General features: G+C 37.4%; 3 protein-coding genes across 5 annotated transcripts; 2 read left to right on the forward strand and 1 right to left on the reverse strand.

Annotated features, from left to right (window-relative positions):
- Nucleotides 1-639: 639 nt before the first annotated feature.
- On the reverse strand, nt 640-3509 carry LOC137738787 (putative zinc finger protein CONSTANS-LIKE 11). The gene is made up of 4 exons (XM_068478261.1): nt 2826-3509; nt 1865-2095; nt 867-1204; nt 640-766 (listed from the first exon to the last, which is right to left on the reverse strand). The coding sequence occupies exons 1-4, from the start codon at nt 3507-3509 to the stop codon at nt 640-642; spliced, it is 1380 nt and encodes a 459-aa protein (XP_068334362.1).
- A 5284-nt stretch (nt 3510-8793) lies between these two features.
- Nucleotides 8794-14742, forward strand: LOC137740848 (uncharacterized). 3 transcript variants are annotated; one of them, XM_068480653.1, is made up of 14 exons: nt 8794-8933; nt 9857-9988; nt 10115-10248; nt 10558-10596; nt 10733-10825; nt 10919-11035; nt 11481-11576; nt 11865-11978; nt 12211-12264; nt 12497-12544; nt 13173-13323; nt 13691-13856; nt 14112-14181; nt 14273-14742. In XM_068480653.1, the coding sequence occupies exons 2-14, from the start codon at nt 9907-9909 to the stop codon at nt 14528-14530; spliced, it is 1422 nt and encodes a 473-aa protein (XP_068336754.1). In that variant the 5' UTR covers nt 8794-8933; nt 9857-9906; the 3' UTR covers nt 14531-14742. The 3 variants fall into 3 exon arrangements, with proteins under 3 accessions (XP_068336754.1, XP_068336755.1, XP_068336756.1); XM_068480654.1 differs by having other exon boundaries at nt 9857-9961; XM_068480655.1 differs by lacking the exon at nt 9857-9988 and having other exon boundaries at nt 8798-8933.
- A 307-nt stretch (nt 14743-15049) lies between these two features.
- LOC137740849 (cyclin-U1-1) lies at nt 15050-16314 on the forward strand. The gene is made up of 2 exons (XM_068480656.1): nt 15050-15564; nt 15861-16314. The coding sequence occupies exons 1-2, from the start codon at nt 15164-15166 to the stop codon at nt 16171-16173; spliced, it is 714 nt and encodes a 237-aa protein (XP_068336757.1). The 5' UTR covers nt 15050-15163; the 3' UTR covers nt 16174-16314.
- The last annotated feature ends 270 nt before the right edge of the window (nt 16315-16584 follow it).

The following is a 16584-nucleotide window of genomic DNA, read 5'->3' on the forward strand; positions in this document are numbered from 1 at the left end:
TAAGTAGCCTGTTCTGGCAAGGCTGTGCTCGGTTATTTCAAAAGTGCAAAAGTTTACTTGGTAAGGTGCCTTGCATTTAAGAAAAACAACTGTAGATATATATGGCTTAGATGAGAGGTTTTTAGTATGCAATCCTGATATCCAATTACCAACACACAATTGGTATAGTATACCACTGTCTCACAATAGTTTAGAAATTACAATGACAGAGGCCATTGCTGCAAAATGTAAGTCGTAGTTAGGGATGTTTGTAGCAAAGGTACGTTGTAGGGACGTTGAATTTGTGGAGTTCTTCACTAAATTCTTTGGCTGAATATATAGTATATAGTCAGTTACCAATTTCATCCAATAAGTTGTCAGATGCTCCTAATTGTTGTGAACTTAAGGCTTCATTTAGAAACGCCAATGAATGATTTGGGCAACTTAAAGAAATGGTGACTCAGATAATCATTATTGAAAATATGATTGAGTTCAGAATATTTATGCAAAGCAAATTCATAGGAATAAAAGTGGGGTTTATTTTTCTATGATTATGGAATCACAGTCATCTCAGTACTAGGAACATGATGCGCGCACGGATGTAGGTGGATTATTTTATCCAATAAGCCCTTGCATAGAGTTTTTCTGCTGATGTATGCCTCAGAAGCTCGTTGTCACAAGGGGATCGTAATCATATTCTTCGCCAGCTTTAACAAATCTTCCTTTGACGCGTTTTCTGGTATCAGCTCTGGCCTTCCTAGAGGCATATCTTATTTGTTTACCAAACCTAACACATCAAAAACACGAAAAACTCTTAAGTAAATGTAAAGCAAGTATGCCTTAAATAGTGCAAATGCCATTCTAATATACATAGGTTAGACACGTACGTGCGAGTTTTCTTTTTCTCCTTGTATCTCATCTTAGCTTTGTCCCTTGCTTGTGGACTGCTAGCCTCCAAAGTTGACTCCCAAGGCTCTCCGGTTAGAAAGACTGTTGACAATTCACAATCTTGGTAATCAGGATTGCTTTCCCTGCCGATGCTGGGCAGTGTAAGTGACATGCTCGGATGAACTTGTTGCACGGTAGGAAATCCAAGGTTGATGCTTCTGCTGCAAGTAGGATTCATGAGTAAGCAGTTTGCACTACCATTCATGCCTGGCATAACAGTATCTGATCCACAAGAGGATTGAAATGCTGCACGTTCTTGTTGTCCTGATGATGATGCCTAAGGAAAACAATAGTCATGCGCATTGTGAATAAATCTGGTCAAGTCAGAATGCAACCGGATTTGCAACGAAAGGAAAATAATTCTTCTTTTTCAGTCATTTTTTTCCTTCTTCTTTTCAGTCATTTTTATGAAATTGTTAGCTCATACTAGAATCACTCCTTGAACTTCAAAGCATAGAAAAATATTTATTTCGTGCCGTCTTATCCTAAAAAATATAAATTTTTTGTTAATATGGTAACTAGCAGTTCCTAATAGTCACATGTTTTTAACCTACCAAATCAGAGCTGCACCAAGTAATGTGTAAAAATGGACCACGAAATGAACTATATATCCTGTGCCAACAGAATCATTTCATTCCTCAGATATCATTGATTACTGTAAAGTTGGCTATTAATATTTGGAATCAAATCTCAACTGTTGAACTGATCAAAATCAAATATTAACAACATATTGATCAAATATTGATAACATTGCTAGTGACGACTTTTATTGAGAATTGACCATTTCAGCAATTAAGGGTTCAAAAACGATCATCTTGACCAATTTCCGTTAACTAATCATTATCATTAATTTCATATCTCAAACCAGAGGCATCATATAATAAAAGAAAGATGATTTCATGAGAAAAGATGAAATTAAATTGGAATATACGAGCACCTGTGCAGCATTCTCATTAGGACCATTAGATTCAGTGACTGATAAGCTTTTCTCCATTAACAGGCAATCCATTTCTCTATCGAGTCTATCCTCAAACTGGTATCGAGAAGGAACTTGTGGACAGAATATCCCATCAGGATTTTCAAAGGTCAATGGAACATCATCAACGTTGAGGCCATCACATAGAACATTGCTATCCTGAATTGCAAGATCTTTAAAATTGGTACAACCCTGAAGCACATGAAGTGGTATAGCAATATGCATTAATCAAGCTTAAACAAGCAAAACCCAAACAAATCACTTATAAGGGGTTTATTAAATAGCACATAAAGATGAAGAAAACTATTTTAAAAGTGCCTCTATATGGTTTTTGCAGCTTTCATTATTGTCCTTTTGAGGCCCTCCTAAAGTTCTTACTGCCACCAAATTGACTTGCATTGTTACTCATTTCCCAAACCCTTGTGTATCTAATCCCTTCTTAAGAGGATCCCTTTTTATAAAAAAAATAAAATACATAAATAATCACATTGCATGGTTGAGGTCACACTGCAATGCGCTTCAATAATCAGAATCGTCCAATTTGAGATCCTCATATAAGAATCATCCCTGCAAAGAATCAATAAAAATCGAAAAATCGCTTGACCATTTGATTATCAATATGAACATTTTTGTTTTTATTGGAAACACTATGTTCGTCAATTTATTTGGTCATAATTGGATGACTAAATGGTTTCTGATTTAATTGACTTCTTGTAAGAATGATCCTTGAACGGGGACTTAACAAATAGGCGATTCAGATCATTGAATCACATTCAATATGGGATTGTGAAACTGTCTAATTCTTAATACGATCCAATCATCCAAACCGTCTTAAGAAGGATACCAAAAATATGTTAATTTATAGTTGTATTAAAGATGTAGTTGCATTAAAATACCATAACTAGCTAGTACAGAAAATTACCTTTGGCAGGCTAGACTCCTGAGGCAAGAAAGGTGTTTGATCTTTACCGTGAGGAGTGCAATTCGGATTCGATGGAATCAAAGTTGAACTACTGGCTATCCAAGTATCAAACTTGCGGCCACAAGACTGATCTAATGATGATCCTCCATTCAACTTGCCAGCAGTGACAACCACCCCAAATGATCTGTCATTATTATCTCTACCTTCCAAACCATTATTACTAATGTAATTAGTCTGATCCTGGTTTGTTGCCACTACAGCTGATCCAAGTGACTGATCCCAGTTACTACTTTCAAAATTACCACCTGAAGAAGAAGATCCTTCAAGAACCGACCAAATTCTCGAAAACTCAGCCAAACTAGGGCAACCCGTGTAACAAGTCAATGCATGTGTCCTATGTCCCCCCATCCCACCTCCTGCTGAAGCAGTAGTAATTCCATTAATGCTAGTATTGTTATGACTCCAGTGATCACAGCTCTGACATAAGGACGTCTTCTCATCCATACATCGGATGATAGCAGGTTGAGCATTGCACTTGTCGCATAGAAGGAAACGAGGGTGCCGGCGTGACAAAGCGTTAGCTGAGTGCACGCATCCATCACAGTACAAGCAAAGGCGAGCCATATCTGATTTACAGTAGACAACTGCCATTGCCATCCCACAAAACTCACATAGAGGCTCCATTGTTTTGGTTTTGGTGGAGATAAATATATGTGAACTGAATATAAATGTGAAGATAAATAGCTTTCGTCTTCTCTAATTAACCTACTAATACTACCCTTCTTACTGTTATTGCTTATTCCTCCTAGCTACGATCTATGACTGGAAATCATAGATCATGGCGGGATTCCGTAGCGTTTATGGTTTTAGGCTCCAACCACAATAAGGCTTTCTCTTATCCTTCATCATTTTCAAACAACAAAAAACAAAAACATATCAGCAACACAACACTCACAGATCAAGAAATACAAATATCTAACCAGTGACCTAACTATGCTCCAAAACAACGGTAGTGGTTATAGTTATAATCAATTTTAATTTCACTTCGAAAAAATTATGTAAAACATATTAGTTTATGTTTTTTATTTTTTTAATTTCATAACTGGAACAAACTAATTAGATCCGATTGCAATAAGCGCTCACCGGCCGGAAATGGAGCGAATTCCTGCCGAAACCATCAAAACAAAATCAGCCAGGATCAAACATGCAGTCCATCGGTATGCGCATCAAAACCAAAATTTGTTGATTATGAAAATGAATTTTTTTATTGAAAACAAGAAGTGACGGTGAGAAGGTAGCAGTAGCAGTAGCAATAAGAACTCAAAACCTTGACATTGACGCAGCTTATCTCTAGGGTTCTTTTAGGGTTTGTGTATATTCAAGCTGGTCCTAGGGTTTCTGGGTGTTTGAGACGTGGCAATATGTGGGCCTGGCAAAGGGGATAAATAAGCGGAAAAAGGAGGTGTGGGTCAGTGTAGAAATTCAATCACAAGCTGATCTACAAGTGAGCGAAGCGCCGAATACAAAGATCACAGATGTGAAGTGGGGATTTAGGAGAGACCTTTTATGAGTTGAGAAGTTACTAACATGGAGAGTCCAATCTTAGGCAGGTTTATTCTCTCAATCTATCCATCTTTTTAACTTCAACCAAAAAAAAAAAATTTAAAGAAACAAATAAACAATTTTTGAAATACAAAATTGCGAATTCATCGGGCTAAAAACGAAAGCTGAAGTGTATATCAAGCAAATGATCATTCCTTAAAAAAACACCCCACCAAAGGCCATAGATTGGTTCGCCACAGTGTGAAAAATTCAGGTACTGTGCTAAAGGCCACAGGTTACTGATCAACCATGGGGCGAACATCCACAACTGTGGCTCCGTCCACCAGAAGGTTCTGATCGGAAAACACAAACAACCACCATAATCAAACAGACTCTGAAAGTATCTTCAATGAGATGGCAAATGTAAAATCTCGAAGTTTTATTTGATGGCCGCATGAAATCCGATCCAAAATTGATGTTTCTTCAAATCAATATGTTAATCATTATTTACTCCATAACTGAAAAGTACAAAATTCATAATCCTTGAAATAAACAAATTAAAGTGAGAAGCACAGTTAATAAGGAGAATGAACACCCACCCATTTATTTGGTTTCTGCCAATTAATCTCAACAATTGACCTTAGGACCCAAGAAGCTCTTGCTCCACTTTGGGTCGAACCTTTTGGCGAGTCCTCTGTAAACCTTAATGTTGACGACAGCTTGGTTGAAGCTTCGATCACTACTGCTCTCGATTTCGTTGTTCATAACTCTGCTGCTTTCTGTTGCTTCCAGGTGAGAGATTAAGTATCGAAGCCAAAAAGACCTTACTGTAAGGCCTATTCTTAGCTATTGGAAACACCAGTTGTGCTTTTGTGTATCCAGATTGAGGCCTAGGGTTACTCTAATTAGGTAAGTAGAGTAATTAATTAGTAAATCAAATTTTGCGATTGGGTTGGTTGGAACTTGTGAGGCTCCCCGCAGCTTTAGTTGTATTAATATTAGATAAAACAGAATACTCACTGAAAAAAAAAACATAATTATATTAAGAACAAATAACATTGATGAACAATTATGTGAAACTGGGACATTTAAGTTTATATGAATATTCTTGTTTCAAAAGAAAAACATTTTGAATATTCTAATGTATAAGGTTGTGGATATGGCAGTGACATGTGTTGGAGTCTCCTGGAATCAAACTCTCTTTGTGAAATCTTATATGTTAATTTCACTATTTGTGGTCTTGGCTCATTGAGATTTTAGGGGCATATCTTTAGGCGTTTTTGTGCATTTTATAGATCATTTTATTTTCACAAAAAAAAAAAAAAAAAAATCATTGTTTATTTTTTTATTTTTGTTTTGGTAATCACTGAACATTTTATTTGGTATTTATCATCTCATACGTAGGAGAGATCCAGAGATGCAATGGAAACTGTAAGATCCCACATTGCCCGAGGGAAAGGAGGTGATGTGCATGTACATACATGTACATATAAGGCACATCACCTCCTCTCCCCCGGACGATGTGAGATCTTACAATCCACCCCCCTTTAGGGGCCCGACGTCCTAGTCGGTACACTTCCGGCGGGGGAGTGGCTCTGATACCAAATTGTCACATCTCAGGGGCCCGACGTCCTAGTCGGCACACTTCCGGCAGGGGAGTGGCTCTGATACCAAATTGTCACATCTCAGTTTGCATAGTAAGAATTGTCCGCTTTGAGCCACGCCCTCATGGATTTGTTCTTGGGCTTCCACCCAAAACGCACACATCCTAAAACGCACACTTCCGGCCGGGGAGTGGCTCTGATACCAAATTGTCACATCTCAGTCTACATAGTAAGAATTGTCCGCTTTGAACCACACCCTCATGGATTTGTTCTTGTGCGAGATCTTACAATAACGATGAATTGTGTTTTGGGTATAGTTGTGAGGTTCCAAATCACCACTCTAATTCGCTTGGATCTCACATATACATGCACTTTTATTAGTAGATGGATTTACATGGTACGAATATATTATCACAGTGATGCTCTGTGCCAAAGAGATAAAGACGTTTGAAACTTTTGTCCAAATGTTCTTGTTTTATTGCATGAGACGCTATGTGGCAATTTACCAATATTATGTAAGTTGTTTTCCTCAATTAGAAAAATATGATAAACAAGGTGCTCGCTAAATAATCTATATAAAGAAGAGACCCCTATAAAGAACGTTATTCCTTTTGTAAATAACATGAAATTCGTATAAATATCAGTTTATAATGATAATATTACATATCACAAATAAAACCTTCCTACCATAGGCACCACCATACATGGAACTTTAACAAATTCATCTTCTTCTTTATTCGACCACATTCAACAAATTCATCTTCTTCTTTATTCATGACCACACTCACTATAAATTTAAGAAAAAAGTTAATCAAGACCTTGACCAAGAAAAAATGTAAGAAAATGAAAATGTATTTATGTTTTCAGAAGTTGTTGATCATAGGTAGGATGGTGGCTCTGATTCTGGAATATGATAATAAGTATCAACAAAATCATCATAACTGAGCTTATCGGGGCTGGCTGCTGATTGATCGGAGTTAATCGTGCGTGCTGGAACACCGAAGTTATAATCCCTTCCTCCCCGCCTCCCCCATTGCTTCCTGTTGCATGGTGAGTCTCTGCCGATGACACAAGGCCCAAAGTGAGCCTCCTCAGCACGAGCTGCTACAGCAGCCAGAAGAACCACAACCAAAATTGTCAACAACTTCCACATTGTTGCTTGCTTGCTTATTGGGGTAGAGTGGTGGGAATCATGTGGACATGTGGAGTCAACTTATATAGCTACGTATACCATGGAAATTCGATCGGTAATCGCTTTTCGTATAAGTAATTAATCGAGTAATTCAATTCTGTCTCACGTTATGAAGTTGAACGGATGTAGGTTACTTGTTTGTTTATTGTTCAATATTTAGAGCTTTGCAATTTGCTACACTAATTAATTCTGTAACGCTTAGTGCATGTAATGCATGCAGTTTTGGGTTGCTGCACCCTGCATAGTCGTAAGCTGTGCTACTTGTATCAATGAAGCGATCTGAAAAACCTTAATAACACCTTACGTGCGTGATTGAAATTAGACTTAAAAACCTAAACCCTACCCAATCCTTGTCATTAATATCAAAGCACAACCAATCGAAGCAAATCTTCTTCACATATATTTTGCACCACACAGGACTGTAACGTCAAAGATTCATAAACCCTTAAATCCCTAAATTATAAAGAAACAGATTGAAAAATTATATTGAAAGAATAATGCCAGCGACGAAGAATTAAAAAGAAGAAAAATTCAAGCAAAAAAAAAAAAAAAATGAAGAAAAAGTTTATGTTGTGAGCGTGAAGACTGGACTGGCTTAGGAATGATGCTTACATTGTTGGGATGACTTGATGATACATATAATTATAAACCTTGGTTTTCTCAAACTTCAGATGAGCTACAACACACTCGATCAAGGTTGACTCTGTGCTTGATTACATATATCGAACTCATCACGATTCTCGGAAAGTTGAACTCCCATGCCAAAATCACTAGCTGATTATTAAAAATAAAAAAAAAAAAAAAAAAAAAAAAAACCATCACAACAGATGAATATGTGCAGTAGACGTTTTTTCAACTAAGTGTGAAACCACTAGACTAAGTACCAATTGGTGCCAATTGGTGGTAAAATAATTCTCTCACAAAAAGAAATTTTCTCTCAAACTAATTGTGTGTCGTGCTTATGTTATACCACCCATTTAATCAATTGATCAATTGATCGTGTTGGGTTGTGTTACCCGAAAAAAATAAAATACTTTGCTGTTTTGACGTGTTGACTGCATCTAGTAGTCTCCAGTTTTCGGCATTTTTGGGCTTGTCTTGTTAATTGTTTGTAATCTGGTGTATTTATTGCGTTTACTTCTTGACCAAGGATTTTATGCCAACAAAGTGAGAAGGATTTTACTTTTCTGATGCTAGTCATAGGGTGGAGGGAAGGGGAACCAAAAATTGGGTCAATATTAATTGATATCAAAGTAATCACTTAAGACAGTGGAATCTAAAATCTACCTATTGCTTACAAATGAAATAAAGTAACACTAGATGAAAAATGTGATGCTAATAAATAATGAAATAAATAAAACTAAAAGGCGAATGGTAAATACATATTTTTAAGAAGAATGAGGGTTAAATTTATTAAGATACATTAATCAATACTAAATGTCATAAAATTATTGCAGAATACTTGATTTCAAGAAGAAGGTGACGAGGAAAGGCATCTCTTTCCAATTTGATGCTTCTCATTTTCATCGTCTCGAATAAAATGGACCAATAAACGCGTTTTTGATTGCGATACCAAATATGCCTTCAACAACAATTTAAATCCCTAAACTCCCCTCGAGTTATTAAAATTTCAAAATAGGTCCTCTTCTAATTTCTAATTGCCATTTTACGTCTTCCTCCTCCTGCTTGGTCCTCACTCAAACCCCATCAACCTTTTGCACCAGATCAGGTTCGAGATCCAGCGAACCCGTTAAAGGTTCGCATTGCAAGGTAACGTTTATTTATTCAAAGCCATTTTTTTCTCCCTCTCTAATCTCCGTTTGGATCTGATTCATGTTCAACTGTTTCAATCCCACCTCTCTGCGTTTGCTCGTTCTGGCGTTTTCTGCGTGTTTTGCATTGCTTTCTGTTGAATTTTTGAAATTGGGTATCGATTGGTTCATCTGAGTTTTTTGAATTTTTGAGGGAATTTGGATTTGGGTTGTCAGAAGCTGTATTCATCAAGTGCTTTGGTGAATTCAGAAGTTTTTTATAAGGTGGTTTGCGTAATTCTGATTGTTTAGTTGGTTAACGAAATGGGATTGGTATAAGTTTTTTTAGCATCTAATTAAATCGTGAATTTGGTGCTTGTTATTCATAAAGATAGGATTTTTAGTTGCCCATCAATGCTGGTCGTTTTTTTTTTCCAAAAGGGGAACAACCGTTGCAACCCACGGTTATCCATCCATTTCTGGGGCCGGGAAGACTTCCAGAGACATTTCAGTCTCCCTTTGGCCACAAGTCTGGCTTCCACACCGTCATCGGATTTCGAACCCGAGCCCTCTAGCTTTTAGTTTTAAGGAAGCCTCGTAATCCGTCCTTTACCACTCGGTCACCAGCTCGTGGTTATCAATGCTGGTCGTTGTTAGTCCATACTTTTATTTCACTGTTAAGATCTTAATGTTGTTGCTCAGATGCATGGCTTTGAATTTTGAATTTTGTTCAGCTGAATTAGTTACTGTACATATTAGAGCTATGCAGTTTAGACTGCGTCCGGGATCTTAGAATGAAGTTATTGCATCTATGAATCATTAGTTAGAAAGATGTTATGCTTGATATCCCACCTTCCCAAACTCTAAGACAATGGTTTTCCGAATTCTTTTGGTCACTTTATAATGAAATTTTAAATTTCTCTGTGATTTCATTTGCTGCAGTTTCTTGGCTGGCTTAGCGGAGGAAAATTTCCTAGTTGCTAGTTTTATCTATGTTTGGAGGTGTTGCGACAGTGCCTTCCAATAGTCCTCATTTAAGAAAGTCGGGTAGCAGACCTGTTGTCTCTGATCTGGGTACAATTAAGTGTTTGAGTTATGACTTATGAGTTGTGATTGATACTGTGTAGATATATCTACCATGGGGGGCTTTTTTTTTCTTCTCTTGTCACGGCTTTATAGTTATAGTAAAAAATCTTTCAGGTACAAGTGAGCTTGAAAATGGTGCAGAGGAGGGCTTCTTGCGTCTGATAGAGGGAAACGATATGAAGGGTGGAAGCATACCAAGGAGTACTGCTGCAATAATGCCATCTCCAGCTATGTTATGGAGATTTAAGGTTTCGTTATGATAATATTCTTGGTCTTTCTGAATTACGTTCCAGTTATTTTCTGCGTAGTTTTGCTGAATAATTGTAAAATTCTCAACTTGGTAGAAGGAGGGAATTTCAGTTTATTTTTCATTATTTATTGTATTGAAAAATTCTGAAATGGATGGCCTGGCTCACCAAAGTTGGATAGAAGTGGATCATTTCTTCTCTGCTTTACAATTGTGTTGGGTTTCAGTTCAATAGCATGTGACATATATCTTTACATCTTCTATTTCTTGGCTTTAGTTTCGTGGCTTCCTAAGTTGGTTTTATGTACAGGTCCTACTGTTCTTTGCTTGGGGTTTCATTTGTTGCAAGGTCAGTTCTTCACAATTCTATTTTTACTGCTGGTGATAGGGTTCTGATTTTATTACCAAAAAAATTTACAAGAACCAAAAATACGTTAGTTTTGTGCTGCAAGGATGTTGTTACCAAACTAACTGCAAATTTACAGGTTGGATGGGATTCTGTCATGAGGATGAGTGCGGATCTGCGAGATTTATTTCTATATGAGGCATTTTTGTATTATAATCCTCTGCTTCTTGTGGTTAGTTTTCTTATCAGAATTGATTATCCTATCATACTTCAACATTCTTTATCCTTCTATTGAAACATTTTCGTCTGTTTTTGACATGTGCAGACTATGATGGTTTGGTTTTGGGGAGTCAATCTATGGGTTTTTGCTCAGGGCAATGTAAACTATACCAAAATTTTTGATCTTGATCAAAATCATTTGACCCACAGAGAAATATGGAAGGTACCAGTGCAACAACTCGGTCATGTTGAACTATTAGCCTAATTGTTACGGAGTTATTTTCTGTTTCTGTTTTCATGTGGAACTTTAAAGGTTGTGCTGCACTAACATAAACCTTGGAAATTGCAATGTATATTTTTTTTCCTTATGGAAACAATATACAGAATTTTAATTTTCATCTGCTTTGACTGTTTAATGGCATTTTTTTAGAACTTTTCTTAATTTAAAAGTTTGAAGTCTATACTCTCTCTCTATATGTATTGGAGAAAAGTAATGGTGTGAGGGCCTATTTCATCTTAGCTGTTCCTGTTAATAGGAGGTAGCATGTTTTCTTTATGGAATGCTGTTGGTTAATTACTTTTGACATATCTGACATTGAATTTTTTTAAATTCTCTTTACTTTCCCGTTTCATTGATTCACTCTTACCATTCAGTATGCGTTTTGCAGTGTGCGACATGGATGACAATTGTTGTGCCGACAAGCATGACGGCTTATCTTTATCTCTATTCGCATGGAGAAGTGTCACTTGCTGCATCACAACCAGTGTAATAGATGCATCCATATAGATTTTGAAGTACCTATTTGAGATAGCGTTTGTCTGTGATAAAAAAAAAAAACCATAGTTCACTAGTTTGAATGACCAAAGCTTCCAAGCCTAAGTGAAGTATTTCATTTTATAGAATAAACAGTGCAGATATATATTTATGATTGTTCAGATTATGGTCTACATACTATTATTTATCATACTGACAATGCTATTGTCCATTTTTTTTATCTTCCATCTGTTAGTATCTTGTAATTGGGCTAAGTTTTAATTGCATTCTTCTGCAGGTACTATTATATGCTGCTGTTGCAATGCTTTTGATATTCCCTTTTGACATTTTCTATTTGTCATCTCGCTTTTACTTGTTAAGGACTCTTTGGCGTATAGTTCTCCCATTACAGGCAAGTTTGTTTCTTTCAAACCTAACTGTGGACCTTCTCCCATCTGTTTGATTTTGTTTTCTACTTACTCGAAAGTATTGGGAGAACTATACACACTAGAAAGTACGGTTCTCCCATTTAGTTAATGCTCAGTTGCCTAGAAGTGATGTATATTCTGGTCTCATTTATTGATTTTTGTTGTTTGTCTATATTATGATTAATTACAGTTACGTTATTTATTTGGTGAAAACAGGCAATATCATTTTCTGACTTTTTCCTGGCTGATATTTTGACCTCCATGTCTAAGGTATGTATCCTGATGTTTACTTTTACAATTATACAAGTGATTTTGCATGTACTAGAGTGCAATTTTTGTGATTAAAAAGGGATATTAAACTTGTTGATTGTTGTGTAGTGTGTGTGCAAGTTTATTGTGGTTAACCTAATAGGAGTGTAGAATCAAGAAATAGTTTGGCATCTATGATATCTGATTGTCATCATGCCTTTTGATTCCGATTGTGTTTGTCATTCCTATGCAGGTGCTTTCAGATTTGGAGCGATCAGTATGTCGAATGGTCCATCGACAGGTTAGCATTTCACCTTTTAATTGTGATTCTTCTTCTACATCTTTTTCTCTTTTTGCTAATCACCCAAAAAATTGATTGTTATTCTAAAAGATTGTAAAATGCATTTCGGTGCATAAGAAAATTTGTTGCCTATGCTGAGCATCTTTAACTTTGGGTATAGTAAAATTTGAGATGGACTACGTTTTTGGATAGCTTGCACTCTCTTTTATTCGCCAATGAGCATCCATCTTTCATCTTCTGTCATTGCCATGAAGCTCTTAGTGACGACTGAGGAGACCATAGTATAAGTTGCTAAAACAAATGGCAGTGATGGTGGAATTGTATCAACCAAACTGCTTACTTGTTTCTTCCTATGCTTTTGAGAAAACTATGGTGCCACGAAAAAATGCATTCAAGTACAAATATGTAATTGAAGTTGCACAAAGTAATATGTCAAAAAAGTGATGAGGAGATTCATGTGCTAATACACATAATTTGTTATGTATTTATTTTAAATTGTTATGTTGTATTGTTCAAGAGATCTTGTGGTGGACGCTCTGACTGTGTCCCTTCAGTTCATGTTTCACTTTTGTTTGTTAAAGTGTTGCTACTTCACCTATATTTTATTAAGAGGTTTATTTGAAAGCAGGTTGCCACTATTGCATGGTTTGAAGCTGACTCAGTTTGTGGAAGTCACTCTGTTGCAATCCCTGTGGTTCTTGTTTTGCCTTACCTTTTTCGTTTGTTCCAATGCCTTCGACAATATAAGGATACTGGGGAGAAAACAACCCTTCTAAATGGTACGCATACGAGGCCATCTTTCTTACACGTTTTTCCTTCAATGTTTCTCATTGGCCTCAAATTCTTTCCTTAATTTGTTTGGCAATATTTCTTCCTATTAGAGGTGACCATCAAATAATGTAAAAATATCCGGCTATCTTGACTGTGTGGTGCATGCGAATTTTAGCATGTGATCTTGCAATTCTTATTCTGCACCCGCTCTCTTAAGTGGGGTTGGCAAGATCTTTAATGGCCTCTGTAATATCTGTGTTGCTTCTCTTTATAATCTCTATTTCTATGTTTCTGAATAGCTGCTGGTTTGTTATGAATTATTGATGGATTTGTTGTTTCATTACACTACTAATTTTTATCTGCTTCTGGTTTCAGCTTTGAAGTATTCTACTGCAGTACCTGTGATTTTTCTTTCAGCCCTCAAATATCATGTCTTCCCTGAAAAGTGGTCGACCTTTTATCGGCCCCTCTGGCTTCTCTCAGGTGTTTTGAACTCTTTGTATTCGTTCTACTGGGACGTGACTAGAGATTGGGACTTAAGGTATGTGAAATGTTTTTGTTCATACAATTACCACAGATTCACTCCACACGCAACCAGATTTAGAATGAACTCATGATCATACCATACAATGGGAAACTTAATTTTCCATGCTGTTTGACGATTGTTTGCTTCTTTGTAAATCAGTGTAAAGGTGTTACGGGGCATATGAGAACATGGATTCTTCATGCTTAGAACTTGCTGCATCCTGAATACAATTTTGTCAAGCTCTTTAAATATCTTTTTCCCTTTTCTCAGTGGTTTCACTCGGATTTTCAAGTTCAGCAAGCAACAATTCTTGTCAAACCTCGTACATGGACGGAAATGGGTAAGACTAAACTCGTCCTTAGAGCTAACGTGTCTAGAGCAATCCTCATTCATTGATTGCTCTTGAAATCATTATGTGAATTGGGTTGCAGGTTTACTTCTGGGTGATAAGTAGCAACCTGATTCTGCGTTGTACCTGGACTTACAAGCTCTCTTCCCATCTCCGCCACAATTACCTTACCGTATTCGCAATCACTGCCTTGGAGATTTTCCGCCGCTTCCAATGGGTTTTCTTCCGTGTAGAAAACGAGTTGAACAAGATGAGCTCTAAATCAAACATTCAGCTGTCCATGGCCGACAATCCAAATGAGGAAGACAGATTACTCGTCTCTAATGGCCACAGCGGGTAGACCATTAACCAAATATCGCCTTCCCCGAATCCTCGCCATCCCTAGTTTTGTATAATTTTGTGCCCCTAGAGGGCCCTTTGTTTCTTCAATTGCAACTTACATGAACAAATGAAAAATGTTCCTTGTTTATAAATTGATTAGGCTGTTCAACACAGCAACATTAAGGAGAGAATATATACGGCACCTCATTTTGTGAAACGACATTCATATAATGCTTCCTTTTTGATATTTTTGTACAAGCGATTTTCTACTTTAAACTAACTCAACTTAGGGATAAGGATTCGAACTTTTGGTGTACTGAGAAAGCACATCGGATCCAATCAATGTGGCTACGCTTTGCTCACGTCTTTTGACTCCTGGTCGATATCTGGATGTATGAAATTTTGAACCAACAGCAATGGTGCTGCTGTTGAAGAATTTCCACCACATATTTCATGCATTTGGTGCTGGCCAATCAAAGTTCATCTCCAGTGTTATGCACACGTGGCAAACACCCAATTCGTCATTCGTTTACCCCTCCAGGGCCTCAACCCAGATAATATGCACACATGCAAGACCAAACCCTCTTCAAGTATTAACCACCCACACACACTTCCCACCAGAGACCACCAACAGTCATGAGTTAATGTCCAAATGTTAGCCGCCGGCGATTTCACCGACCGCCATAGCCGGCCGGATCCAAGCATCCCGAGAGTGTTAACCCTACTCTCTTTTGTTCTTGAAAAACTGGTGGCTCGAAATAACACACTCGCAGATGACCTGAGTCAACAAATCAATGGGCTGAGCTGTGGCTCGGCGGGGATTGGGAAGAGCTTGGATGTGTTTCACGGCATGAGGCGGCCGAGCATAAGCATACCCAATTACTTGGAGAGGCTGTACAAGTACACAGATTGCAGTCCATCATGTTTTGTGGTTGGATATGTGTATATAGATAGGCTGCTTCATAAGCACCCTGACTCTCTTGTGTTGTCCTTGAACGTGCATAGGCTGCTGGTCACAAGCGTTATGGTTGCTTCTAAGATGCTCGATGATGTGTAAGTATTTATACCTGCATCTTCTTTAATTTTCATGAACTGGGGGATTTTGATTTGCGTCAAAGATTTGCTGGAATTTCCAATTTTTTATTCATTTGATTCAGATTGACACCAATTGTTGTAGTTCTAAGAAAAAGACGTGCGAATAAGAGGCTTGTAGCTCAACTGTTTATATATTAGCGAGCGTTCACCTCTGCTCCCGAGGTCTTATGTTCAGTTCTTCCCTCGCAACACATGCCCGAGGTTCTACGTTTGATTATGTTTGTGCTTCTGTTTACAAAATTTTGCACATGCAGGCACTACAACAATGCGTTTTACGCCCGCGTCGGAGGAGTGAGCAATGCTGAACTAAACAAACTAGAACTGGAGTTGCTTTTCCTGTTGGATTTCGGGGTCACGGTGAGCTCTAGGGATTTCGAGAGCTATTGCTTCCACTTGGAGAAAGAAAACTTGCAGAACGGGGCATGCCGAAGGATTGAAAGGCCATTGTTAGTCCTCAACGGTGTGGATGATGTGCCTGAAATACCAGAAAATGCAGAGAGTAATTCCTTACCGCCTCGGATATCAGAAGCTACCCTGAGTTCCTCACTTCCTCAGATTGTGGACTGACCCTGATTGATTTTTCTTTTTCATGTCTCCTGGTTAACCTTTTTTCTTTATTTACCCTTTTTTTCCTTTACTTCCAAGCAACGTAGATGTCACTGTGACAATATTCAAAACTAATAAGACACTGCAGTGCGGGAAAGTTAATACAAACTGTAACACGTGATCGGCTTGAAATATTGCTAGTTGTATATTCAGTGCAAGTAAGATCTTATGAGGTCCAAGGCATTTTGACATCCATTGATAGATTTAACCCCTTCTAATTAAGGCATTTTGACATCCCTTCCAAATTTAGAAAATGTTGCTAACAATATATGAAGGACTAAATTCAATTCTCTTGAGTACAAGGCAACACTTATATTTTTTGCAGTCAATATCTTAGAAGTATCACCTTTCTGTGGTTTTTGACATATTAAT

This window comes from Pyrus communis, chromosome 7, assembly GCF_963583255.1.
Source record: "Pyrus communis chromosome 7, drPyrComm1.1, whole genome shotgun sequence".
Lineage (NCBI taxonomy): Eukaryota > Viridiplantae > Streptophyta > Magnoliopsida > Rosales > Rosaceae > Pyrus > Pyrus communis.